Raw genomic sequence first — 26,777 nt, forward strand, 5'->3', positions numbered from 1 at the left:
TTGATGCAATAGGGAAAATGCCGGTGAAAATGTTCTCTGCACTTCTTTTGGAAGGCTTTGCTAAATAGTGTCTACTGAAGGAGCCAGACGTGTACGGTACATGTGTAAAGGCGGCTCTGTGATAACTGTTCCTGTGCTCCTTCTTGGTGCTGTGTTGTGATCCTCAGGCTGGCTTTACTGCTTTTGTCAGACAGACCTGGGATGTAGGAAGCTTTGGCATTTGCCAGTGTGGCTGCTTGTAAAGGTGCTTCTGCCTGAGGATACTGCATTCTCCAGATAGCAGCAAGTGCTGACAGGCAAGGGAATGAATGGCAAGGGAAACTGCAGCAGAGTCCTTGGAATGTATGAGCTATTCTCCATCTGATAGGGCTGTGCATGGGTGTCTAGTGCAGGAGAGATAGGGCAGGAATGTACAGTGTACAGCTTAGCCTTGCTTATGGAGGTGATTAACTCTCTCAGTGCTGTTTGAGCTGGTAAAAGTAGTTTATCCTAAAGTTTTCCAGCTTTTTCATTTTGTGGACCTTCTCATAAAGGGATCCTCTCATGGACCCAACTCCTTTCCCACCCCCAATCGCCCTTTCTTGCACTGCTTGATCTGCTACATATCTCATTCTGCAGACTATCAAGTGGGGCTGCATGCACAACCATTTGAGAACCACTGTCCCAAACTGTCTAAATCAGTGACAGAACATTGGCAATTGCTGGGAACTACCTTGAGGCATCATAGTCAGTATTTATTGCCACTGGTTCATATCAAATGGCGTTGACAGAGCTGTGGGATTCAAAGACCAGAATAGCAGGGACATCGCAGTTCATAATTGTTTCATTGTCAAAGCTTCCTGGGGGAGGTGAAAGCTAAGGACCTGGTGTTCAGATGCCACCGTGTGCATTAGAAATACCTAGGTATTAAATACCTCAGTTTTCTAAGAATCCCCATCGCACAGGAAAGCTGGTATAGAATAGCCGCTTGAATATAAGCACAGTGTCCTCAGTCTGTGAAGGATACAGTTTGAGCTACACCCAGAGCTGAAGTCAGTTTCCACTTTAGAGTGTAATAGTTGGTCTTACCAAGAGAGGACTCTCCTCTCCACAGTCTGACTTGCCATAGCAAAGCCTGTTGCTCCTTGTCTCATGAGCTGCTTCTGCAGCCTGTACTGTTGGTCTAGTAATCTGGTGCGTGGCTGGTGCTCCAAATTCAAAGAGTGTTGCTTGCTAAGGAATCTCATGATTTAAGCATTACGACTGCTGTGTCTGTCTCATCTCTGCATTATTGATTCAGCGTTTTACAAGCTCTGTGAGTGGGATGAAGTGATAACGGAGGGTAGGAATGGCACTGAGTAATATTGCTGTAAGTAGAGACTCCCCTTCTCTCAACTCCCCACCCTGCAATATTCTGTCAGACCTTCTAGCATGAGCAGTAACAGAGTGGAAAATGGGAGCCCCAGTGTTGGAGATCGGCAGCTATGGCCCTGTATGCAGTTTCCATGTCACCAAGGGAAGACTGAGCCTTATTTAGTAACCAATAAGTGGAATATTTTCCACTGCTGTGCCCCCAGGTCTGTGTGCTGTGACTCTTTGGGAGTCCAGGTTGAGACGCATTAAATACAGTCCCTTTGCTTCATTCCTGGCAAGTTTGCTCATTGGGAAAACAGTGGACCTGAAGTTCTGTTGTCAGATTGTGCTGTACCTGCCTCATTGCTACAAGAGGACTAAATCCATTTTCTGGAGTGAAGCCTCTGACCTCTCTTTGACCTTGGAAGTTTCCAGACTACAAGAGGAGCTCTAGCAGGTAGAAAGTCTCAATCGGAGACTGTAGTAGAACAGTAGTTACTGCAGCGCGTGTGGCTGTTACTGGGGTGTCGGGTTGTGGTCCCAGAGATGCTGTGGTGTGTTCTGGGGCTGGGGAATTGCAGTGTAAGTGGGACTGGCAGAAGGTTGGTATGCAATATGCAAATCTAAAATAAGGGCAGCTCTTTGGAGCTGAACAGGCAGAGGGATGGGTTGCTGCCAAGCTAGTGAATTACTCTGAAAGGTTCCATCGAGCTGAGTAGGGCCGTCACGGTGCCCTCTGTTGGCCAGCAGCAATACAAAAACTATTGGTCCCCAGTGAGTTCAGACTTTTCAGTGAACATGTGTCATGTTGGTTGGAAACGAGAAATCTATTTATTGGCTTCTCCAATATCTCACAGCACTGCCTGCCTGGGAGGAGGAGAGGAATATTCAAGAAGGAACATTTCCTTAACCAAGAAATCAATCAAGACTGTAACATTTGTATGTCAGGAGCAGCCTGAACTGTGGGCTAGTCCAGTGTTGTTTCAGACTTTTTTTCTGGCGACCCCATTGAAGAAAATTGTTGATGCCCGTGACCCAACAGAGCTGGGGATGAGGGGTTTGGGTTGTGGGAGGAGCTCAGGGCTGGAGCAGAGGTTTGGGGTGTGGGGGTGAGGTCTGCGGGGTGGGATCGGGAATGAGGGGTTCGGTATGTGGGAGGGGGCCATGGGATGGGAGATGGTGTTGGGGTACAGGAGGGAATCAGGGCTCTGGGATGGGGGTGCAGGCTCTGGGGTGGGGCCAGAGATGAGGGGTTTGAGGTGCTGGAGGGGGCTCCGGGTTTGAAGGGGTGCTCAGGGTAGGGGACTGGGGCATGGGGTTGGCGCGCAGGCTTACCTTGAGCGGCTCCTGGTCAGTGGCCATGCTAAGGCAGGCTTCCTGCCTGTCCTGGCACTGCGGACCGCCCTGCGCCCTGGAAGTGGCCAGCAGCAGGTCCAGCTCGTAGGTGGAGGCGCGCAGTTCTCGCCTGCAGGCACCGCCCTCGGCCAGTGGGAGTGTGGAGCTGGTGCTCGGGGCAGAGGCAGCGCGTGGAGCCCCATGGCCCCCCTGCCTAGGAGCCAGACCTGCTGCTGGCCACTTCCAGGGCGCAGCCCGGTGTCTGAACGGGTAGGGACTAGCCTGCCTTAGCTGGACAGCACTGCCAACGGGACTTTTAACAGCCTGGTTGGCGGTGCTGACCAGAGCCGCCGCGACTCAGTGCCTTACATTCCGCAACCCAGTACTGGGTCGCGAGCCACAGTTTGAAAACCACTGAGCTAGTCTATAAAGGTCTTGGCAGACTAATCTTCAGGGGGCACCTTTCCACATGATGAAAGTGTCACAGACTGGTACAATTCAGCAGGCTCTGACCACCTGGGCCCCAGTGTCTCTTTTGGGATTGAGGGTTAAAAGAAGGAGGTCCTCCTGGTAGACGTCATGGTGCCTTTCGAAAACCGGTCACCGGCCTTCCACGAGGCCCGAGCACGGAAGGAGTCGAAGTATGCCCCGCTGGCCGAGACCCTGAGAGCCCAGGGCTACGAAGTCCAGGTACACGCCCTGATCGTGGGAGCCTTGGGCTCGTGGGACCCCCACAACGAGCCAGTTCTGAGAGCGTGTGGGGTCGGTCGATGCTACGCCCGGCTCATGAGACAGCTCATGGTGTCCGACACCATCAGGTGGTCCAGAGACATTTATACCAAACACATAACTGGACACCACCAATACCACACCGAGTAACCGAGACAGCCGACCAGGGAAATAACCCACTTCCTTCCCTGACGGACCGAGGGACACACCCCACCCATGTACCTATCCGCTCCACTGATACGGACTTGGACTCCTTATTTCATTCCATGGGTGGTGTACCCGATCCCACTTATCCACTGACACTTTAAAAACCCTTGCACCCCAATCTAGGTCTATGCCAGTTATGCGATATGTATGTATCTTTTCATCCTTGCAAAGGATATCTGTAACCACCCATAACCCAAGCCTGACCCCCGATGTACAGTACCTTTCCTCTCAACCTGTGTATTTCAAACATTTACTTTAATAAAATTTTTAAAACTGAACTTTACTCTTATGTTGACCTCAAAATGAGTTTCTCAGCTGTTCAGATGGTTGCTCCCGATCTTATTTCCCTTCCTGCCTCTCTCCACCCAATGTGCACAGGCCTTGGGGGATCTTGCCCTGGTGTATGTAACTGAACTGCTCTGGAAGCAGTTGTAAAGCTGAAGCACAGTTCGTCACCAGCCCCCCTGATCATCTGGCTCAGAAGCTCTGGCTGAGTAACTGTGAGTGATCCCCCTCCAGCCTTTTTTTCTCCCCTCCTCCTTCAGCTTCCTGTTCCTCAGCTCTGTAGTGTTTGCTCAAGTCAGGAAGGGGGGAGGATGTGGGGGGAAGTTAATCATTAAACTGCACTGTCTGCCACGTAACCCGCTCACAAGCAGGGAGTAGAGTGGTTGTGTCCATATTTCCTCTCCATGCACTGTGGCTCTCTCTTTGTCAGTGGGCAGCTGGGAAGGTTGTGTTTCTTCTTTACATCACCTGTGCTTGCTCTCCACTCTCTCCCTTCCCCTCCTTGTCCAACTGCACAGACACAGGGGACCAAGCAGGTGCATCTAGCTAGTTTCGCTTAGTTTTGTGCTGTGTAGCAAGAGGAAATGGAGTACCCTCTGCTCAGCCTCTCCTTTGAGGGGCAAGTGAGCTGAGAAGGCAGGTTTTGTGAGGAGCTGAAAGTTACGTATGTCTGCCCCTTAGAGGGAGAAGAGCAGTAGAATGGGAGGGATAGGAAGGTGTGTCCAGAATGCCTTGCACAGGACTCTGCTTTTATGTGCTATGGGTGTGGAGACTCCGAAGGCTTGAGTTTGTGTGGTTTTCTAGCTTCCTGGTGGAGTCTGATTTGCTTTAGTCATTGGCCCGGAGAAGTGCATGGAGGCAAGAACCACACCTTCCCTGATAGAGATTGTGCAGGAAACTGTACGCAAAACCACAGTCATTGGACCTGCACAGTCAGAGCGGCGGCAGTACTTTCTCGGCTCCTCTGAGGTATGTGTCTGTATAGCTCTGGAATCCGCCTGCTGTTCTGTTGCTTAAAAAAGGTTGGACTGACTTTTCCCCAGCTGTGAAAAGCCCTTGGGGAATCTGTTCCTGGGATATTTTGGCCACCATAAGATGACGACTGTGGTTTAAATGACTTGGAGTATCTTTTGGTGAGACTAAAGTCATGGCATTAATTTAACATACCTCCTCTGCTGGGGCCCTCTCTTCTGCCCTGCCATAGGGATGGGCTCTGATTTAAGAGGTCTTTCTCCATGGTAACACCTTGGCCCATGGAGGAAGATGCCCTTGGGAGAACAGGAAAGCCTCTCCTTCCTTCTCTGTGTAGTGTAACAACTTCTGTCCCCCATTTGACCTTTGCATACAGTTTGGGTTATTGAATGTGTTAGGCTTGTATGAGCTGCTCAGCTCAGGAAGGGGTTTTGAGGAGACAGCCAGTATGCTGCCATCAGAGACTGTGTGATGCCAGCTGGGGCTTGGGAGCTGTGCTGTGCTTTGGAGAGCCCAGATGTCTGTGAAGCCTAGCAATGGGGGAGATTTTCCCTCTGAGTTCTGAAGGCACTGAAGCTAGCTGCAGCACACAGAGAGGAAAATGGCTGAGAGATCCCTTGAAGACTGTTGGTCTGCAGTTGTGGTGAAGAGGATGGAAATCCAGAGCAGTTAAAGGGGCTTCTGGAGAAGCAGCTTCATCTCCTAGTCCTGCATAAGCTGCATTACTTTACTGGACTCTGGCAGCATTCTGTCTCTCTGAACTGCCCTTCCTGGTACATCTTGATGCTGTGGTAATGGAGAATGCCTGTGTCCCTTGTGGATCAGCTCCTCTCCTCTCTACCAGCCTTAAGTAGATGTGCGTTGGAGTCTATTGCTCCTCTGGAAGGCTGGGCACCCAGCCAGTGAGGCTTTCTTTAGAAAACAAGTACAGTACAGACCTGCGATGCTTCACTGGAGTTTCCACCATTGGGGATTGCAGGAGACGCCTTGGGGTGGGATCACAGGCCCAGCAAGCTGGGATTTGTCTGTGAGTCACTGCAAAGGGTGCTTGCTGTGCTTGGACCGGGCACGGAGCAAAGTTTGCGGGAAGAAAGCCAAAATGGTGGGGACCCATTTTCTTGCCCCATCTCAGAGGTTGAAGAGACTATTCTGATTCCAGAGAGGGTCTTACCCGCTCGTTGTGTTTCCCTCTGCCTGACATGCTAGTGTGTACGTTTCTAGTTTTATGGAGGTTTTTTCTTCCCTTCAGAAATTTGTAAGCAGTCTCCACCCAGCAAGTTAAGAACTGTTTCCAGGCGATTAAATTGCATTTACCTGGCAGGCACCATCCTGTTAACCGTTTGTGTGGCTTGCTGTGTGCTGAGAAGGAATCTTGTTCCTCTGGGAGGCAAATGCTAGCTTGCTGCACTGATAGATTGATTGAAACTTTTTGAAAACTGATTGAAAAAGTCTCTTTTGTGCCAGTTCAGGCTTCTTTGATTCAAGAGAAAATCCTTTCCAGGGAACTCGTTTCCTGGAGAAAGTGGCACTCACAGCCATGTTTTAATGATATGGGGCTTGTAATTAGTCTGTGTCAATATCTGACGTAGATCTGTCCGAGTTCTTCTACTGCAAAGCACAATGAGACCAAAAGCTCCTTGCTGCTGGGCTGTTCCCCAGTTTAGCAGAAAATCCCAGATTGGGATTTCTTCCGGCTACTTTGGTACCTCTTGAAGTTTCCTTTTATAGCAGAGGTTTTACTGACCCACATTCCCTGTCCAGTACAGTTTTGAAGGATGTGCAGTAGATCATCCAGAGGGGCTATAAATGTGACACCATCTGAATGAGGGGAAGAGGAATAAACTGGTGGTCTGCTTAAGACAAAAAGACCTTTCGTGTTGTTTCTCTGCAGATGCTTTGCTAGCGGACCTGGAGTCTACCACCTCTCACATCTCCAAACGGCCAGTGTTCTTGTCGGAGGAAACACCCTATTCCTATCCAACTGGAAACCATACATACCAGGAGATCTCAGTGCCCCCACCTGTGCCGCCGCCTCCTTCCAGCGAAGCCCTGAATGGGACTGTGATTGACCCTTTAGACCAGTGGCAACCCAGCATCTCCCGATACATCCACCAGCAAGTAAGTGTGCGATGCTAGGGGGAAGCGAAGGGGTCTGTGCATGTCTTCTGATCTGATGGGGAGTGTATCTAGGGTGCAGGAGATAAGGCGAGGCGGGTGGGAGGGGATTGTGGGGAGGAAGGAGGAGTTTGGGTAATCAGCAGGCTGGTGTGTGGTGAGGAAATGGGGGAAGTTTCCCAACAAGATGGAGTGATTGGGGGAAGGGAGAGTCTAGGCACCCACTTCCGTCTGGTTTAGTGATAAAATACCAGTTGAAGACCCATCATCAATGTTCCAGTGAAAACCACAGTACAAAAGACTAGTATTAATCACCCACCTTGCAGCCTATGGAAAGGAGACTAGGAGGTTTCCAGCTCAGAGGCAAAATTCATAGGTGAGCTAGAGGGAGCATGAGACGTTGCTGGGCTAGCTTGTGCAATAGGGGTTGAGGCTGATCTGTAGCTGTTTGTTGTCAGGCTTTGTCCTGTTAATTTCACGCATTTGTTCAATGTTCTCAGTCTCCAATACAAATCTCATTTCCTCAGCCTCAGTCCCAGTCTCCTGTGTACAGCGCCAGTGCCAAAAGTTCCAGTGCCTCCGTTCCCCGAGAGAGTGTCTGCTCTTCTTCCTCACGTGCCAGTGAAGAGGAGCACGTCTACAGGTATCCTGCCTCTCCTAGGGAGATGAGAAGCCTGAATTGTGGTCGGGGTGCTGTGAGCAGAAAGCGCTGGGACTCCGCTTCCAGTTATAGGAGGCGGGATAGATACTGACTCACTCGTCCTGTTTCGGTTTTACTGCTCAGGGCTCTAGAGTTCTGAGAACTCCTTTTTCATGGAGGTCATTGTTAATTTAGCCTTGTGGAAATGACTTTGAGATGGGAAAGCTGGTTTAATCCCTCCATAGGCAGGGTAGGAAGCAACAGGATCCAGTGAATAGGGCACCAGAGAATCAGAAAAAAATGGCTTTTGTTTCAAACTCTGCCTGTGACTTGCTATCTGATCTTGGATAAGTCACTTAACCTGGCTGTGTTTGTTTCTCCAATTGTACAGTAACTCCTCACTTAATGTTGTAGTTCTGTTCCTGAAAAATGCGACTCTCTGCGAAACGATGTTAAGTGAATCCAATTTCCCCATAGGAATTAATGTAAATGGGGGGGGGGGATTTTTTGCCAGTCAAAAAAGTTTTAAACAATTTTAAACAGTTTAATATTTGTACACAGCAATGAATGATTGTGAAGCTTGGTTGAGGTGGTGGAGTCAGAGGGTGGAATATTTCCCAGGGAATGCCTTGCTGCTAAATGATGAACTAGCACTCGGCTGAGCTCTCAAGGGTTATCAAGCTGTTGTTAATATAGCCTCACACTCTACAAGTCAGCATGGACTGAGGCAGGAGGGAGGAAACACAATAGATGCAGGGCAGTGGCTGCAAACACTTCCCTGCAAAAAACTGAACATGATGATGAACCCACACTATCCAGCTAGAGTGCACCACTCTCTCCTCCTGACAGCACATGCACGGCTGCACAGGTGCTGACTTTCCAAAGTGCTTGGGGGGGTGTGTGTGTGCATGAGTGAGAGAGACGGAGAGACGTGTTGCCCCTTTAAGTACACTGGCCCCACTTCAAGTACGCTCCCCTTTTAAGTAGGTCAGACAGGAAGCATTGGCTTCCAGCAAGCTCCCTCCTTTCTGTCCCTGAGCCCTGTCCCCCTCCTCCACTTTGTGGAGAGGGGGTACGGAGCAGGGGGACATCCTGACATCAGCACCCCTCTCTCCCCCCCTCCCCAGCAAGAGGGGAGCTCCCGGGAGCAGCTCCAAGGCAGAGGGCAGATCAGGAGCAGTGAGGGAGCACCTGAACTGCTGCTGGGCAGCTGCTGAGTCTCATACCTACAGGGAAGTTAAGGGAGCTGATGGGGCGGGGGGAGATGCCAGCCCCTCCAGTTCAAATCCCCAAGCGGAGGGGCTGCTCTTCCAGGGAATCCTGCAAGCGGTAGACAAAGCAGGCAGCTGCCAAACAACTTTATCAGGGAGCATTGCGCAACTTTAAACGAGCCTGTTTCCTAATAGATCAGCAGTGTAACAATGAACATCGTTAACCGGGACAACGTTAAGTGAGGAGTTACTGTACGGTAAACCTGAGCCTGCTCTGAGCTCTACGGATGAGCAGCTCCATAAAAATGCAAAGGATAGTCTCCTATAGTCCCATGTTAAGCATCCTAGATGCAGTTTGTTAGAGGGGAGACAGAAGCTGCGTCCAGGGAATGACCAACAGAAATGATTCAGTTCCCTGTGAACTGGCTGGATGTGAAGTGATTTGACTTATAAAATGACCTTGAATGAAGGAACAATCTGACTGCTCATGGCAAATCTATAAATCTCCGTGCTCAGAGAGGTCAGGACTATTTAGATATATCTTTACGGACACAAATACCGCCCCCACTCTCCTATTAGGAGACTGTGAAAAGGTAGCAAGAACAGGGAGACAGCTTTTTCAGTGTTCCAATTTCTGCTGCTGCTCCTTTCTTTCTCAAGTTAATATAACTCCCCCTGCAGCTCTAGGACCCTGAGAGCTGCTTCCAGCAGCCTCCCCGAACTGCACAGTCCACCTGCTGTCTGGTATGTTTAAGTTGCTGCAGCTGTGACTTTTTCCTGATCCATGACAAGTTTTAACCACGTCAGTTCTTTCTGCTGATCACAATGAAAGCTGGTTCTTGAATTAGTTCAGCAGCAGCCTGACAGTCCTTGTTTTGGTTAAAGCCATTAAAGGTATATCTAGGCTGCAATAAAACACCTGCAGCTGACGGGGGTTTGTGGGCCTTGGGCTATAAAATTGCAGCGTAGATGTTTGGGCCAGAGCCCAGGCTTAAGCCTGAGCCTGAACCTCTGCACTGCAGTTTTATAGCCAAGCGAGCCCAAGTCTGCTGACATGGGCCAGCCGCGGGTGTTTTATTGCAGTGTAGACATATCCTAAGGGTAAGCAACGTAAACCCAGGGTTCAGACTCAGGCTCAGCTGTAATCTCCTTCCATCTACACACAGATTGCACTAACCCAAGGTCCCAGACCTACAGGGCTGAAAGGTCTGAACCTGAGGGGTTCAAGCCCTGTTGGTTTGCTGTGTTGATGCAGCCCCATTGGACTCGTGCTCTGGCAGGCTGCCAAAAGTATCCCACAATCGTATGGCCGATATTTTTGGTGGATAGTCAAGTTTTCCCACACTGCATCATGAACAAAGGGCTAGAGTGGCCACATTTGGGGAGGGTGCTAGGAAGTCTGGGATATGGGTGGCTGGACTCAGGCCTGTGTAATGCAGTGTAGACAGTGGAGCCCCAGGTTGGCACCCAGGGTTCAGCAATTCCTAACCTGAGGTTACAAATGCTGAAGTGTAGATGCTGAAGCCCTAGATTAACAAACCCAGGATCTGTTAACCCGAGTTCTACTAATCCTGGTCTGCATTGCAGTGTAGACATACCCAAACATGGATGCCCAGACCTTTCCCAACTCAGGCAGTAATGGCAGTTGCCAGGGGCATGAGGATTGCATGCAAATGGCACAAAATGGAGCAGATTGCAGCTTCCCTTGTTTGTTAATCTCGGGGCATGGCTGGCAGGTCCCAGCAAGAGGTGCAGCCTGGCTGTGTGGATCAAGATGACACAATGCATACCGGGGCTACAACATCGGTGGACTTCACCTTCAGATTCAAGATGGGGGTAGCCACTGGTCGTATTATGGAACTCCAGGGATGTCATTTGTATTGTAGGCTTTGTGGAGTCCTAAAGCCTGTAACAATAACGTTCTGAGATGGCAGGGAGATAGATAGCGGGTGTGATTGTTGGTCACAGGGCGGGCAGCCAGGAAGTGTTGATTTCTAATCCAGATTGGAAACTAACTTGTTTTGTGACATTAAAGAAATCACTTCTCTTTGTGCCTCAGTTTTTCCTATCTGATAAACGGTGGTAAACTTATTTCCCTCCCAGAGTGGTTGCAAAGATTAATGTCTACTGCACTCTGAAGATGCAAAGCACTGCAAGTGCTAACTATTGGTATGAAAATGCGGAGTGGGGGTGGGGAATATCCCTATGGGATAAGTAATATCTAAAACATCCCACACAGTTATATATTAAAATAACATTAAATGTACATATTTAATGTGGTGGTATGATTTTTAAATTGTTTAAGTGGAGTAGCGCCCTTAAAGGTAAAGGACTGTGTAGCGGTTTATTGGGGCTTAAAGAGAGACCTTATGCCTTGCTGGTGGGTTTCTGTCACCATATACCCTGCTGTATGCTGTTTTATCACCTAGTAGTTAAGGAGGCTAGAGCAGGGGTGGGCAAACTACAGCCCGGGGGCCGGATCTGGCCCCTCAGAGCTTTGGATCCGGCCCACAGGATTGCCCCCCGTGGCACCACAGGCCCCGCGCTGCTCTCAGAAGTGGCCGGCACCACTTCCCTGCGGCCCCTGGGCAGGGGAGGAGAGGGCTCTGTGCGTTGCCCTTGCCTCCAGGCACCACCCCCCACAGCTCCCATTGGCCAGGAACGGGGAACCGCGGCCAGTGGGAGCTTCAGGGGAGGTACCTGGAGGTGTGACAAGGGCAGCGCACATGGAGCCCTCCGCCCTCCCTCCCCCAGGGGCCGCAGTGCTTCCTGGAGTGGGGACAGGGCAGGCAGGCAGGGAGCCTGCCCTGGCCCCAGTGTGCGCCACTGCTACCCCAGAGCCGCTTTAGGTAAGCGGTGCCGGGCCGGAGCCCGAACTCTTCCCACATCATGCCCCCCAACTCCCTGCCCTAAGCCCCCTGCCTGCACCCCCCACCCCTCCTGCACCCCAACTCCCTGCCCTGAGCTCCCTCGTACGCCCTGCACCCTAACCCCCTGACCTGAGCCCCCTGCTGCACCCTGCACCCCTGCCCTGAGCCCCCTCTGCACTCCGCACCCCTCCTGCACCCCAAGCCCCTTCCCAGAGCCCCCTCATACACACCACACCCTTCCTCTGCCCCAATCTCTTGCCCTGAGCCCCTTCCTGCACCCCACACTCCAACCCTCTGCCCCGGCCCTGCCCACAATTTCCCCACGCAGATGTGGCCCTTGGCCCAAAAAGTTTGCTCACCCCTGGGCTAGACAGCAGAATGCTGGGTGGGGTATGTACTTCAGTTGTCTCCTCTTCCTCTAAACCAGCCATGCTTCACCTCTTCCTCTAGGAGGGAATTTCTTTCTTGCTTTTGTGATGTCAGTGGAAACAAATGACTTTCTTCTGTGCTAGCTAATGGTTCTGCTTCTCTTCTGCCTATCCCTGATCTGCAGCCTGTTAACCCTGTGCTACATGCAGCCATAGAAATCTGAGACTTTGTTCATGGCTGCTATTGCAGAGCAAGGACACAGCTGATCAGCTGCTTTGGTGCTAGTGTGCTCCAACAACGAGCACCAGCTGATACTATGCTGAGTGCATTTATTTATTGTATTTTTAGTGTGTACATTTAAATGTCTTGGGTTCCTGACAAGGTGCCAGTGGGGCTCTTGTTACAAAGCTTTCCCCAGACCCCACCATGCTTTATCTTTCACCCAAAAAGGGGGGTGACTCCAGTTTTACACTCCTCTTTCCCCTCTCAACCCAGTTTTCCCAACAAGCAGAAGTCTGCAGAACCATCTCCCACCATGATGAGCTCTTCATTGGGCAGCAACCTGTCAGAACTGGACCGACTACTCCTAGAACTGAACGCTGTTCAGCACAATCCCCCTAGTGGCTTCCCAACAGGTAGGAAGTGGTGACCCAAGTGTCAGTGCTAGGTATGTTGATGCCTGGATCTCACACCTCCCTCCATGTATAAATCTCCTTGTAACTTTTTCTCCCCTGCCCAGTTCATCCTCCTTTTTGCCCTCCCCATGTTGTACCTTCCTCCCTCTCCACTGTAAGCCAGGGTCTATTGACTGTTTCTTTTCCTCTAAGATGAAGCCAGCAGGAGCCCCTCCCTGCCCAGTGGAACTGGACCTCTCTGTGTTGTCCCAGAGAGCACTAGCTCTTTGGGGGTGAAAGCAGCACCCTCTACAAAAGAGAAGCCAAAGCGGAATGGAGGGCGTGGGATTGAGGATGTGCGTCCCAGTGTGGAGAGCCTTTTGGATGAACTGGAGAGCTCTGTGCCAAGTCCAGTGTGAGTACTGACCCAGCTACTGTTCCCTTGGGTGCAGGGGGCATTGGGGCAGAGATGGGTTAGTGACGCCACACAGTTTAATGACAGCAGCAAGGAGAGTGCAGTGTTAGCTGGGCAGATGGCCTCCTGTTTTCTTGGTAATGAGGGGATTTGCTCTCTCCAAACTGGGGAAGGTGAAGGAGGAAGTTGAAGATTGTAGCCATGTCTGCTCCTCTTTTGAGCTCAGATTTACTGCAACTGCCATTGAGTCAGAAGCTGCTAATGTTGGAAAAACAAATAAGTGTATAATGGGTCATTTTACCATTTGGGGGGTACATGTTTAATTCCAGATGGACCTATCCTCCATGAACTTCTCTAATTCTGTTTTGAACCCAGTTATGCTGACTGAAAATTATCACCATCTGACCAAATAAATTGGGTGGGTCTCAGTCTAGTTCCTAATGGATGCTTGCTCGTATCACAAACTACCACAACTGCACTCATTGGCATCTTTGGCAGTCTCAGAGAGAGAGCAAAGGGTTGGAAGTGCCGCAAAAGCTGATCTCCTGGAAGGCATGCTGAGGCGTGTTTGGGGTCCAAGTGTGGGGAATCCGGCCGTGCTGCTTTCCTTGCTGTACCTGTCCTGGGAATCAACAGAATCCCAAGAGCTGAGGCTGTCAGCCTGGGATTTTTCACCCCCACCACATTAACATGTAATGTGTGTGGTTTTGTTTTGTTTTGTTTTGTTTTATCAGCCCTGCCATCACTGTGAACCAGGGTGAGGTGAGCAGCCCACAGCGGGTCACCTCCAGCCAGCAGCAGACTCGCATATCTGCTTCTTCAGCCACGAGAGAACTGGATGAGCTGATGGCATCTCTCTCTGACTTCAAGGTGCCCAACCGTAATAACTTCTGATCTTGTGTTCTCCACTCACTTGTCTGTCATCCATTTCTACTGACCACCTCCTCCCTCAGATCACCCACTGCAACCTTTACTCCTTGTACCAGTCAATTCTCGGTGGTGTATTAGTGCTGTCAAAGTGCTGCTGCAGGTGTGATTGGTGTGACAAAGTCTTATATCTGGCGTGGATGATGCAGAGACTTGTAAACTAAGTTTACTGCTCTTTAGATCTGGCAGGGTTTGCCCTAATGTAGCATTCACAGGACTAGGCTAATCTTCTGAAGTGTTGAGCAATAGATAGGATATGCTGATGCCAAGTGCAGATCTCATAATGTCCAGAAGTCTCTCAGAAGCAGGGACGATTTTCTGATGTAACTGCTGCTGTGTGCCGTAGCAAGTGCTTAGCTAGCATTCAGAGGTATTTTTCCCCATGCCAAACACTGGATCAACGGAATGCCTATCTCTGTCAACATCCTGAGGGGAAATCCCAGCTGGTGTAGTGCCCATTTCTTTTGTTCTGATTCAGGAAAAACACTTCATTGAAATAATGACTAACTGCACCTATGTTGCTCAGCAACACCAATTGGTACGGGTGGGGATATCTTTTGCAGGGGATGGGGAGGAGTGTGACAGTGTGTGATTGATTCAGAGTGAAGTGAAATGTTTTGTTGGCAACAGATAAGAGCTGAGTTCTTCTAAGTGCAGAGTCCATTGTTTTGGTGGGTTGTAATTTAATAAGAGGAACCCATCTCCCATCTATTTATTGGCAAAGACCAGCCTCTGCTGCTCTGGAGGATATCTCCTGTGTTGCCCTTGGTTTTTCCCAATCAAGAAGATGGGAGATGATTTTTGATATTTCTAGGCAGATGATTTGGGCAGTAAAGATTTCATCTCAAAGGGCAAGAAATTTCCAGAGTTGGGTTCTAAAGAACCTCCCACCACTCAAGTAAAATGGGCTTGATGTCTAAGCCTTTTGGGGCAGGAGGATGGGAAGCGCTGCATCAACACATCTGCTGGAACATTAGAATTTTCATACTGGATCAGACCAATGATCCAGCTATTTCACTGGCTAGTACCAGCTGGTTCAGAGGAAGGTTGGGGGAAGGAAAAGAAGGAAAAAAAAAAAAAAAAGCAATAATCTGCCCATGAGGGAAGTTTCTTCCTCAGTTAGTGGTTACCTTATGACCTGGAGTGGGAGGGTTTGTATCCCTTACATAAGATTTTTATATAGATATCACACATGCTTACACAAACATTGGATTGTCTCATCCTTTCAGATGTATAATACTTTTTCTTACAATGCATAGCTAACCTGTGGAACTCATTGCCACATGATATCATTTATGCCACAATCTTAGCAGGATTACTAAAAGATTCCATTTTATGATTTTTAATATTTTGAATTTTACTTGAATTTACTCTTATATTATGAGTGAGGGTAAAGTAGGAGTGCCTGACTCACACTCTTTATAACACTCATTATACACTGAATGCCCTCTGTTCCCGCTGTATTTATTTATTTTTTAGATGAGCAACCAGAGCTCAACAAAATATTCCAGAATGGGGAAGAGGGTACCATGAATTTATATAATGACATTAGATTTTCAGTGTTTTCATTCTTTGTGCACCCTAACCTGGTTTGCTTTTTTGACTGCTGTTATGGGGAGAGGGGCGGGAGGGATAGTTCAGTGGTTTGCACATTGGCCTGCTGAACCCATGGTTGTGATTTCAATCCATGTGAAGGGGCCATTTAGGGAACCGTGGTAAAAATCTGTCTGGGGATTGGTCCTGCTTTGAGCAGGGGGTTGGACTAGATGACCTCCTGAGGTCCCCTCCAACCCTGATATTCTATGATTCTGTGTATGGAGCAGAGGCTTTCATTGAACTGCCTATTTCTCTTAAGTGTTTACAGTTAATTTAGAAACCAGAAATGGGTGCGAGTACTTTAAATTTGGAAGGAATAATTTACATTATTTTCCATTTGTTGCAATGAATTTAATCTGCTATCATGTGGCCCAATCACTGAGTTTTGTTAGGATCTTCTGAAGTTCCTCACAGTCTTCTCTAGTTTTGACTAATTTAATCTTGCATCACCCGCAGATTTTGTCACTTGGCTGTTCACCTTTAGTTCTCACATCAATAATATATTTAAACAATAACATTTCTAGTCCAGAGCACTATTAACCTTCTGTATGTTGAAAATTGACAGTTTATTCAACTGTGCCGTTAGGGCAGAAAAGATTTCCCTCTTTGATAGCCCCAAGTAAATTATTCAAGCCAGAGACAGGTGACTTAGAAGCTGCAGGATGATATATTCAGCACCCATATGTTCATGACATTATTGTCAATGTTTAGCAAATAAAATCTCAATTGTGGCTGCTGGCCCCAAGCACAGGTATACACAAGTGAACTCTTGATCACTGAGAAACATCCTCAAAAGCAGCCTAAGGACTTCAGCTTTCCAGCCTTTTGTGTCTCATCTTCAGAAGAGGCACTTGGGGTCGGGAATCTGTAAGTCTGAGGGCTTGACAGTCATTGGAAAGGCTGTGAGACTAAATATCAGAGCACTAGTGAAAGCTGCCTGGCAGGCTGGGTAGGCCCCTTAGAGTCTCAGAATACTCTTGTCCCCCTTGCTTGTTTCCTAGCTGTATTGGTGGCTGTGCCCAAGGAGCAAACCAGAAAATGTGGAACATGCATTTGGGTTTCCGAAGTTACCCTCGACAGCAAGGGTTAGGGACAGGTTTGTTTTGTTTTTTAAATAATTTTGGTTTCATAAATACAGTAACTCCTTGCTTAAAGTTGTAGTTATGTTCCTGAAAAATGTCACTTTAAGCGAAATGATGTTAAGCTAATCCAATTTCCCCATAAGAATTAATGTAAATAGGGGAGAGTTAGGTTCCAGGGAATTTTTTTTGCCAGACAAAAGACACACACAGTATAAGTTTTAAACAAACAATTTAATACCATACACAGCAATGATGACTGTGAAGCTTGGTTGAGATGATGGAATCAGAGGGTGGGGTATTTCCCAGGGAATGCCTTGCTGCTAAATGGTGAACTAGCACTTGGCTAATCACCTAGTTAACACGTTGTTAATGAAGCCTCACACTCTACAAGACAGCACAAATGGAGGGAGGAGACACAATAGAGGCATGGCAGTGGCTGCAAACATTCCCTGGGGAAACTGAATGTGGTGATAAACCCACGCTATCCCGCGCGGGGGGGGGGGGGGGAACGTGTGTGAGTGAGAGAGAGACACACACACATTGCCCTTTTACGCTGACCCCATTCTAAGTATACTACTTTTTTAAGTAGATCAGCAAGTTGAGACAGCAGCTGCTGCCAGCAATCTCCTTAGGTCCTGTCCTCCCCCACCCCGCTCCTGATGGGGTACAGGAGCCAGGGGAGGGGGACACCCTGACATCAGCACCCACCTTTCCCACCCCCCTGTACAGCAAGCAGGAGGCTCCAGGGAGCAGCTCCAAGGCGGAGGGCAGGAGCAGCACACAGCAGTGGGGGCGGGACGGCTGAACTGCTGGCAATTGATAGCCTGGGCGGCTGCCGCATAGGAGACTTAGGGGAATGGGGAGCTGATAGGGGGGCTGCCTGCCCACCCTGGTTCCAAGCTCCCACCAACTAGCTCCAACGGGCTGCTCTTCCTGCAAGCAGTGGGCAAAGCAGGTGGCTGCCAAACGACATTATAAGGGAGCTTTGTGCAACTTTAAATGAGCATGTTCTCTAATTGATTAACTGGGACGATGTTAAGTGAGGAGTTACTGTATGCAGTTACATTTCTGTGAGATGCTGACGTGCCTAACTGTGTATCTGAAACTTAGAGCTACTCCAGTGGTGTCGAGAATGCATAAACATCTCCATGTCTATTTCTCTTTACTTCCATTTGTAAATTGCCACGGGCACATAGGGGCGAAAGAAAATGCAGGCCTGTTATTTACCAGGCTGCATGTGGCAATAGACTATATTGGTAAGGGATGCAAGGAGAGTATTGGGTCACGATGCAAACTGCAGACACACACACAACTAAAATTAATTTAAAGTTTTATTGGGGATAATTACAAGGGGTAAGGGAGCAACGTATGATTAGCTAATAGAGTTGATGAAACTTAAAACACACAATGACTAAAATATCTACTAACAATATTTATAAACAAAGATGCAGCATTTAGTAATAATCGATACTTACAAATACAAACCAACGCATAACGACCGGCAAGCGTAGAAACTCTGTTTAAAACACGTGAGTTGAGAGAGAGGCTTCGAGGTGATCAGGCTCGGTTACGGGTGTACACAGGATACACAGGATTCGTTTTTCTTTCTCCTCTCTCTGCCTGCACATGGCAGGCGGGCCTAAAGTACCAACTATGACATCATAGAAGTGTCATAGGGGACGGGGCCCAAAACCTGTTTGTGTTCGTTTCTGATTGGCACAAGCAAAGTTTACACCAAGTAGGGGAGCAGGTGCCTGAAAGTCTGGCTTCGCCCCCAAAAGGTGAGGAAATGCATATTGTTTTAGAATGCGTTCAACACTGAATGACAAAAGAAGAGGCCAGGGCAATACCGGTATGGGCAAGTTTTACAGGATGCAGACAGGAACTCATCTCAACACCATTATGAGAATGGCCATACTGGGTTAGACCAATGGTTCGTCTAGTCCGGTATCCTGTCTTCCTACAGTGGCTGGTGCCAAATGCTTCAGAGAGAGTGAACAGAACATGGCAATTTATTGAGTGATCCATCCCCTGTCATCCAGTCCCAGCTCCTAGCAGTCAGAAGTTTAGAGACACCCAGAGCATGGGGTTGTGTCCCTGACCATTCTGGCTAATAGCCATTGATGGACCTGTCCTCCATGAAGTTACCTAATTCTGTTTTGAACCCAGTTATGCTTTTGGCCTTCGCAACATTCCCTGGCAACAAGTTCCACAGGTTGACTGTGTGTTGAGTGAAGAAGTACTTCCTTATGTGTGTGTTAAACCTGCTGACTTAATTTCATTAAGGGGTACCTGGTTCGTGTGTTACGTAAAAGGGTGAAGAACACAGCCTTATTCGCTTTTTCCACACCATGCGTGATTTTATAGACCTCTATCATACCTGTTAGTTGTTTCTTTTCCTAACTGACCAGTCCCAGTCTTTTTAATCTCCCCTCATATGGAAGCTGGTCCATACCCCTAGTCATTTTTGTTGCCCTTCTCTGTACTTTTTCCAATTCTAATCTCTCTTTTTTTTGAGATGAGGTGACGAGAACTACCTGCAGTATTCAAGGTGTGGGCATACCATGGCTTTATGATATTTTCTGTCTTATTATCTATCCCCTTTTTTGACTTCCACTGCATGTTGAGCAGATGTTTTCAGAGAACTATCCATGATGACTCCAGAATCTCTTTCTTGATTGGTAACAGCTAATTTAGACCCCATCATTTTGTCTGTATAGTTGGGATTATGTTTTCCAATGTGCATTACTTTGCATTTATCGACACTGAATTTCATCTGCCATTTTGTTGCCCAGTCATTCAGCTTTGTGAGATCCCTTTGTAACTCTTTGCAGTTTGCTTTGGACTTAACCACCTTTAATAATTCTTATATCATCTGCAAACTTTGCCACCTCACTGTTTATCTGTTTTTCCATATCCATTTATGAATATGTTGAACAACATTGGGCCCAGTACAGATCCTTGGGAGACCCTGCTGTTTACCTCTCTCCAGTGTGAAAACTGACCATTTATTCCTACCCTTTGTTTCCTGTCTTTTAACCTGTGACTGATCCATGAGAAGACCTTCCCTCTTATTCTATGACTCCTTATTTTACTTAAGAGCATTTGGTGAGGAACCTTGTCAAAGACTTTCTGGAAGTCCAAGTGCACTGTATCCACTTGATTACCCTTTTCCACATGTTTGTTGACCCCCTCAAAGAATTCTAATAGATTGGTGAGGCATGATTTCCCTTTACAAAAGCTGTGTTGACTCTTCCCCGACATACTGTGTTCATGTATGTGTATGATGATTCTGTTTTTTTTTACTGTAGTTTCAACCAATTTGCCTGGTACTGAACTTAGGCTTCTCAGCCAGTTAATGGGCAAGATCACCCCAGAGTCTTTTTTAAAAAATTGGTGTCACATTAGCTGTCCACCAGTCATGTGGTACAGAGGCTGATTTAAGCAGGAGGTTACATACCATAGTTAATAGTTCTGCCATTTCATATTTGAGTTCCTTCAGAGCTTTCAGGTGAATAGTATCTGGTCTTGGGGACTTTATTGTTTAATTTATCAATTTGTTCCAAAACCTCTTCTCTAGGCAACTTGTCTGTTTCTTGTCAACCTCCTCTGTAGACATCACCACCTGCTCCCAGCAGTTACTTTCCTTTTCTCTCACCTCCCAGTTGTTTCACTCTTTCCCTCTTCTTTTTGTTTTGCACCCCTCAATTCTGCTCCCATGTGCTAGCTCAGTTGCACAGTTGAATTGACAAGGTCTCTGGCCTATTTTGCTTTGCTGGTACCATGAATAGAGGTAGGGAGCAGCAGGTCTTGGCATGTCAGATGTTGTTGATGCCCTGCTCTGCAGTGTACTTTGTAACTGTGAGAGAGGAAAGGCTGTCCTTACTTCTGAGCTGCAGGCCTGTGCGTGTATGAGAGAGGCAGAGGAGGAATAAGGCAGACATGCTAAGAAGATTAATTAAAGCCAGGAGGACAAAGTCCAGACAGAAATTACAGCGGGTGGGTGGGGTGGGCTTTTTGTTTGCTTTCAGTTTTCCTCAAGCCGTAGAGTAAAAGGTGCTATTGCAGGCTGATGCATTAACCTTAATGAGTTGCTCCTTCTGTTCACTTACAGAATCCATTTGATTGTGGTGTTTTGCTTATCAGTCAGCTGGCACTGAGGTTACTGAATGCAGTTTTGCACCATTCACATATGTGTGACATGTGATTCCTCCTTACTATGTGACTTGGTGTCTGCGTTAACCAGCCTCCCATTGCAGTGCAGCTCTTTTATACATTAACTGCTGCATTCATTTTGTTTTAATATTTGTAACCTGTTGGAAAAATGATTTTTAGAGCAAATTAAGCCACCTTACCTTGAAAATGACGGGATTTTAGAAAGCTTGAAAACTTTTTCCCAAACTCAGGTAAAAATAGGAACGCCTTAACCATGGCATCTATGCTTCAGAGGGCAGTTGGTGTGTAAGGGAGAACAAATAGTGTAAACACACAGGGAGTTTTCTAATAATTAATACACTTCAATATAGCACCTTTACTGCCAGAGTCTCTCTGTGCTTACAAACTATAGCTCAGAGGGAAGAGTGCCCTGTAATGAATCACTAGCATCGCTTTCTGGTGCCCTTTGGGTTTTCCTAGAGAGGTCTCCCATTCAGATGCTTACCAATCCCAGTCCTGCTTAGTTCAGCAGTCTGACATCCCAGACAAGTTCTGTGATTGCACAGACACTCCAGTCACCTAAGCTGGAAGGGCATGTGGCTTCCATCTGCTGGAGGGTTTTGCCTGCATCCAAGTGAATTCTAGCACTTTAATCATGACAACACCCAATGAGGTAAGTAAATTGTGTTGGCTGGGATTTTCAAAGGAGCCCATGTGGGTTAGACACGCAACTCCCGTGGGGGTTAAACACCCAACTCCCTTAGGCACCTTTGAAAATTCCAGCCATTACCCCTAATATTAAAAAAGGGAAACTAAGCCTCAGAATGGGTTGGTATCAGAGCCAGATTAGAACCCAGTCCCTTGCTGCCACTGCCATGCTAAGTGCTCGACTGAGCTGTCCCTCTTGTGGTAAGAGGCCTCGCTGGCTGCCCAAATGTAGCTGTAAGAGGGAGAATGAGAAATCCTTTTATCATCAATGGCAGACCAAGTGATCTCAGCGGTGATTGCCCCGTCCCCCCCCCCCGTGGCTATAGGCTAACTCTGTAAGGAAATGGGCTATAAACTTCATTTAAAAAATGATCCTTTTACGTGGATAAATTCCCCAAATCAGGAGTCGTTGGGTGCAGTGGCAGACTTAGTAGGCCACAGTGGCTGGTTTGGGAGTGCACAAAACAAACCACACTAATTTCTACTCCATTGAGGAAATGGAAAGAATTCCTGTTTGTCACGTAGGAGCTGACATAGTGGACAGGATCAGAGCCCTGATCTATCAGGTTTAAAATATAAGCAGTGGAGAACTAAAAACAGAGTACCTGCCACTGACCACTGCAGAGCATGTTTTGGAACAAAATTTATACTTCTATCACCCAGATACAAAAGGGGCAAGAAAAGTGGGATGGGTGAGGAGGAAGAAGAGGGTTAATGCAGGGCTCCCGAAGGTCAGCTGTGAAGTCCTAGAATGCTTCCCTCTGATTCAGCATGTCTTCGACCCAGAGGAGAGCTTTGTGATTTGAGCAGGCCAGAGCCTGAGGGCTTGGCTACACTTACAAGTTGTAGCGCTGGTGGAGGCTTTCCAGCGCTGCAACAACACCCCGTCCACACTTGCAGGGCACAACCAGCGCTGCAACTCCCTGATTGCAGCGCTGGCTGAAAACCCATCCCGGCAGGGGTATAAGGAGTGCAGCGCTGGTGATCCAGCGCTGCCCAGCAGGTGTGGACACTCACCAGCGCTTTACCTGTCCTCCAGGGAATAAGGAGGTATCCCAGAATTCCTGTTCAGCCACTCTGCACATCAGTTTGCACTCTACTGCTCTTGCCTCAGGTGACCCGCCCTGTAAATGGCCCGGGAAATTTAAAAATCTCCTTCCTGTTTGCTGCAGCCAGGTGTGGAGTGCAATCAGTTTTAATCAGTTACAGGTGACCATGCCTCCACGCGGCAAACGAGCCCCAGCATGGAGCACTGGTGAATTGCAGGACCTCATCAGTGTTTGGGGTGAGGCATCTGTTCAGGCACAGCTGCGCTCCGGCCGTAGGAATTACGATATCTTTGAGCAGATATCAAGGGCCATGCTGGATCGGGGCCATGATCGGGACGCAGTACAATGCAGGGTGAAAATTAAAGAGCTGCGGAGTGCCTATTACAAAGCCCGAGAGGGGAATCGACGATCCGGAGCTGCTCCCACGACCTGCCGTTTTTACAGGGAGATGGATGAGATACTTGGGGGTGACCCCACTGCCAATCCCAGGATAACGATGGACACTTCTGAGCAGGCTGGGGGACAGGAGGAGGAGGCGGAGGAGGCGGCGGAGGCGTGGGGGGGGGAGGAAACCGCGAGTGAAGCTCCTGGCATGGGGGAAGAAACCGCAGATTCCCTGGAGGCATGCAGCCAGGAGCTCTTCTCAAGCCAGGAGGAAAGCACCCAATCGCAGCAGCCAGCAGTTGCAGAAGGACAAGCAGAGGAGCGTGTTACCGGTAAGCGGCTTTTATTTTCTGGGTGAAATGTTTCTGGAGAGGAGGGGGGGTTATGGATGCATGCATGCCAGCCTCTAGATGTGGAATAGCCCGTTGATGTGGTCTATCACGTCGCGGTAATCTGCCTCAGTTATCTCAGCAAAAGCTTCATCCAGAGCGTGGGCAATATGCCTGCGCAGGTTTATAGGCAGAGCCACTGTGTCCCTTGTCCCAGTGACGGTGACGCGTCCGCGCCACTCTTCTGCCAGTGGTGGGGGGACCATTTCTGAACACAGGCAAGCCGCATAGGGTCCCGGGCGGAATCCACATTGCTCTAAAAGAGCCCCCCGCTGTTCCCTAGTGACTCGCAGTAGGGAAACATCTTCCAGGATTAAGTCCTGTGAAAAATGTTGGGAGACTCTTTAGTGAAGAGATAGGGAGATAAGATCACCCCTGCATCTGCATCTTCATTTCACTCAACCCCTCTAGCACTCCAGATTACCCGAAGCAACCAGCTCCCCTCTATCACCCAAGCCCCACTTCTCCCCATATAAGCACTGCTCACTCACCATGTCGTGGCTTCTGTAGTGTTATGCGTGTGGGTAAAAGAATGCTTAAATAAGAACTCACTCCCTCAGTGTAACAATTCATGTCTGGAGATAGTGGATACAATGCTGCCCGTGTTAAATGTTGTCATTTCTGTTTCTACAGTGACCTTGACTACTGGACTGCCCAGATGTTCAACATCACAGAGGCTTCAAAATTTGAGAAAAAATCCCCGAAAGAGCAAAGAAGACATGCTGAAAACTGTTCTTAATCAGTCTGCTCGAGAGAGTAAGGACTTGAAGGATTGGCGAGAGAAAGAAAGCAGGACACGCAAGAGAAATGCAGTGGCCAAGAGGAAAACCACGGAGCGGCTGCTAAGCATCCTGGAGCGCCAAGCGGAGTCTATAGAGTCACTCGTTGCCATGCAAGCAGAGCACTACCGTGCTACTCCCCCACCCGCCCGCCCCGTCCTTTGTGCCTTGTGCCCCAATGTCAGCTCAAACCACCTTTCCCCAGCATCCAGGTTCTTACCACCACCAGCTGCCTCCAACACCTGTATGTTCCCCAACCAGCCCTGATACCTACCACCACCCTTACCCTCTGCATTCAACCCCCATCACCATGCAGTATATGAACCCTGAAGTGCAGGATTCATTAAACAGCAATCCAGACAGGGCATATGCAAACTTGTGACTGTACAGTTCACCAACCCACACCCCTGCCCTCTTGTGTTCATGAAATGTTGTGTGTCTGTCTGTCTGTCAAGGAAGTTTTTTTCTTTTCAATAAAACAATTCTTGGCTTTGAAAACAGTCTTTATTATAGCAGATAGTGAAAGATACCTTAGCCCAGTAAAGAAAGAGGCACTACAAATCATATTATTATTATGGATAATAGAATAACAGTGTAAGCAGTGCAATTCACTCCCATGCAAGGCAGCAAACATTATTGTTGGCTTTCAGCCTCAAATTCTTCCCTCAAGGCATCCCTAATCCTTGTAGCCCTGTGCTGGGCCTCTCTATTAGCCCTGCTCTCTGGCTGTGCATATTCAGCCTCCAGGACTTGAACCTCGGTGGTCCATGCCTCACTGAATGTTTCACCCTTCCCTTCACAAATATTATGGAGGGTACAGCAAGCGCATATAACCGCGGGGATGCTGCTTTCCCCCAAGTCTAGCTTCCCATACAAGCAACGCCAGCGGGCTTTTAAACGCCCAAAAGCACACTCCACAGTCATTCTGCACCGGCTCAGCCTGTAGTTGAACCGGTCCTTGCTCCTGTCAAGCTTCCCTGTATAGGGTTTCATGAGCCAAGGCAGTAACGGGTACGCGGGGTCTCCAAGGATCACAGTGGGCATTTCGACATCCCCTACTGTGATCTTCCTGTCTGGGAAAAAAGTCCCTGCCTGCATCTTCCTGAACAGGCCACTGTTCCGAAAGATGCGTGCATCATGCACCTTTCCAGGCCAGCCTGTGTAAATGTCAATGAAACGCCCGCGGTGATCCACAAGCGCCTGGAGAACCATAGAGAAATACCCCTTCCGATTAACGTACTCTGATGCCAGGTGGGGGGGGGCCAGAATAGGAATATGCGTCCCATCTATTGCCCCTCCACAGTTAGGGAAACCCATGTGTGCAAAGCCATCCACAATGTCCTGCACGCTCCCCAGAGTCACGGTCTTTCTTAGCAGGATGCGATTAATTGCCTTGCAAACTTGCATCAAAACGATTCCCACGGTCGACTTTCCCACACCAAACTGGTTCCCGACCGACCGGTAGCTGTCTGGAGTTGCCAGCTTCCAGATTGCAATAGCCACTCGCTTTTCCACCGTCAGGGCAGCTCTCAATCTTGTGTCCTTGCGCCGCAGAGTGGGGGCGAGCTCAGCGCCGCAGAGTGGGGGCGAGCTCAGCACACAGTCCCATGAAAGTGGCTTTTCTCATACGAAAGTTCTGCAGCCACTGCTCGTCATCCCAGACTTCCATGACGATGTGATCCCACCACTCAGTGCTTGTTTCCCGAGCCCAAAAGCGGCGTTCAACGGTGCTGAGCATTTCCGTAAATGCCGCAAGCACTTTAGTGTCACACGCGGCAGGCAAATCCATATTGATATCATCGTCGGAATCCTCACTGTCACTTTGGAGCTGAAGGAATAGCTGGACTGCCAAACGTGTTGTGCTGGTGACACTCATCAGCAGAGTCCTCAGCAGATCGGGCTCCATTTGCCACAGAAATCGCGATTCACACAGAGAGTAACAGAAAGACACTCACAATGGCGCCAAACGCTGCTGGAAAGAGTGAATGCTGGGATGTGAAGCGATGCACCACGGGGCGCTGGCAAACAGGAAGCGGAATGACCCGCACACTTCCTTCCCCTTCCCACAATACTCAGCGCCAAAACGGCGCCAAAACGGGACGAGGTGCTCTGTGGGATAGCTGCCCACAATGCACCTCTCAATACAGCGCTGGAAAGTGCTGCAAGTGTGGCCACACTGCAGCGCTGGTAGCTGTCAGTGTGGCCACACTCCAGCGCTGGCCCTTCCACAGCTGCATGACCAGCGCTGTAACTCCCAGCGCTGCAACTTGTAAGTGTAGCCAAGCCCTGAGTCATGTACTCCTCTTGCTGTGAGTGCCCTGAGGCTAGTGTATCAGGGAGGCAAATACTAGGGCTTACATGCTTCATTGTTTTCTTGAAAAAGTATGTAAATTTCTATGCAAATTAATGCAAGTGTCTGATTCAGAGAAAGTTGCTAATGTGACTATCAGTCTTGGTCTAATGGGCTGGGCCCTTGGGGCAGATGCACCAGCCCCATTTACAGGAGAAAGAATTAACTGCGGCTTTGAAGAGCCTAAGGGTATGGCTACACTGACGAGTTGCAGTGCTGGTAGTTTGCAGCGCTGGTCGTCCAGCTGTGCAGGGCCAGCGCTGC

General features: G+C 48.7%; 1 protein-coding gene across 1 annotated transcript in view; it reads left to right on the forward strand.

Annotated features, from left to right (window-relative positions):
* Positions 1-26,777, forward strand: part of PXN (paxillin) — a 70,595-nt gene that overhangs the window by 28,637 nt on the left and 15,181 nt on the right. Inside the window, exons 2-6 of the mRNA XM_044989612.1 lie at positions 6,752-6,978; positions 7,503-7,618; positions 12,561-12,700; positions 12,893-13,094; positions 13,829-13,964. Of these exons, the coding sequence (XP_044845547.1) occupies positions 6,752-6,978; positions 7,503-7,618; positions 12,561-12,700; positions 12,893-13,094; positions 13,829-13,964 (821 nt within the window). The remainder of the gene's footprint in view (positions 1-6,751; positions 6,979-7,502; positions 7,619-12,560; positions 12,701-12,892; positions 13,095-13,828; positions 13,965-26,777) is intronic.

Source organism: Mauremys mutica, chromosome 16, assembly GCF_020497125.1.
Source record: "Mauremys mutica isolate MM-2020 ecotype Southern chromosome 16, ASM2049712v1, whole genome shotgun sequence".
Lineage (NCBI taxonomy): Eukaryota > Metazoa > Chordata > Testudines > Geoemydidae > Mauremys > Mauremys mutica.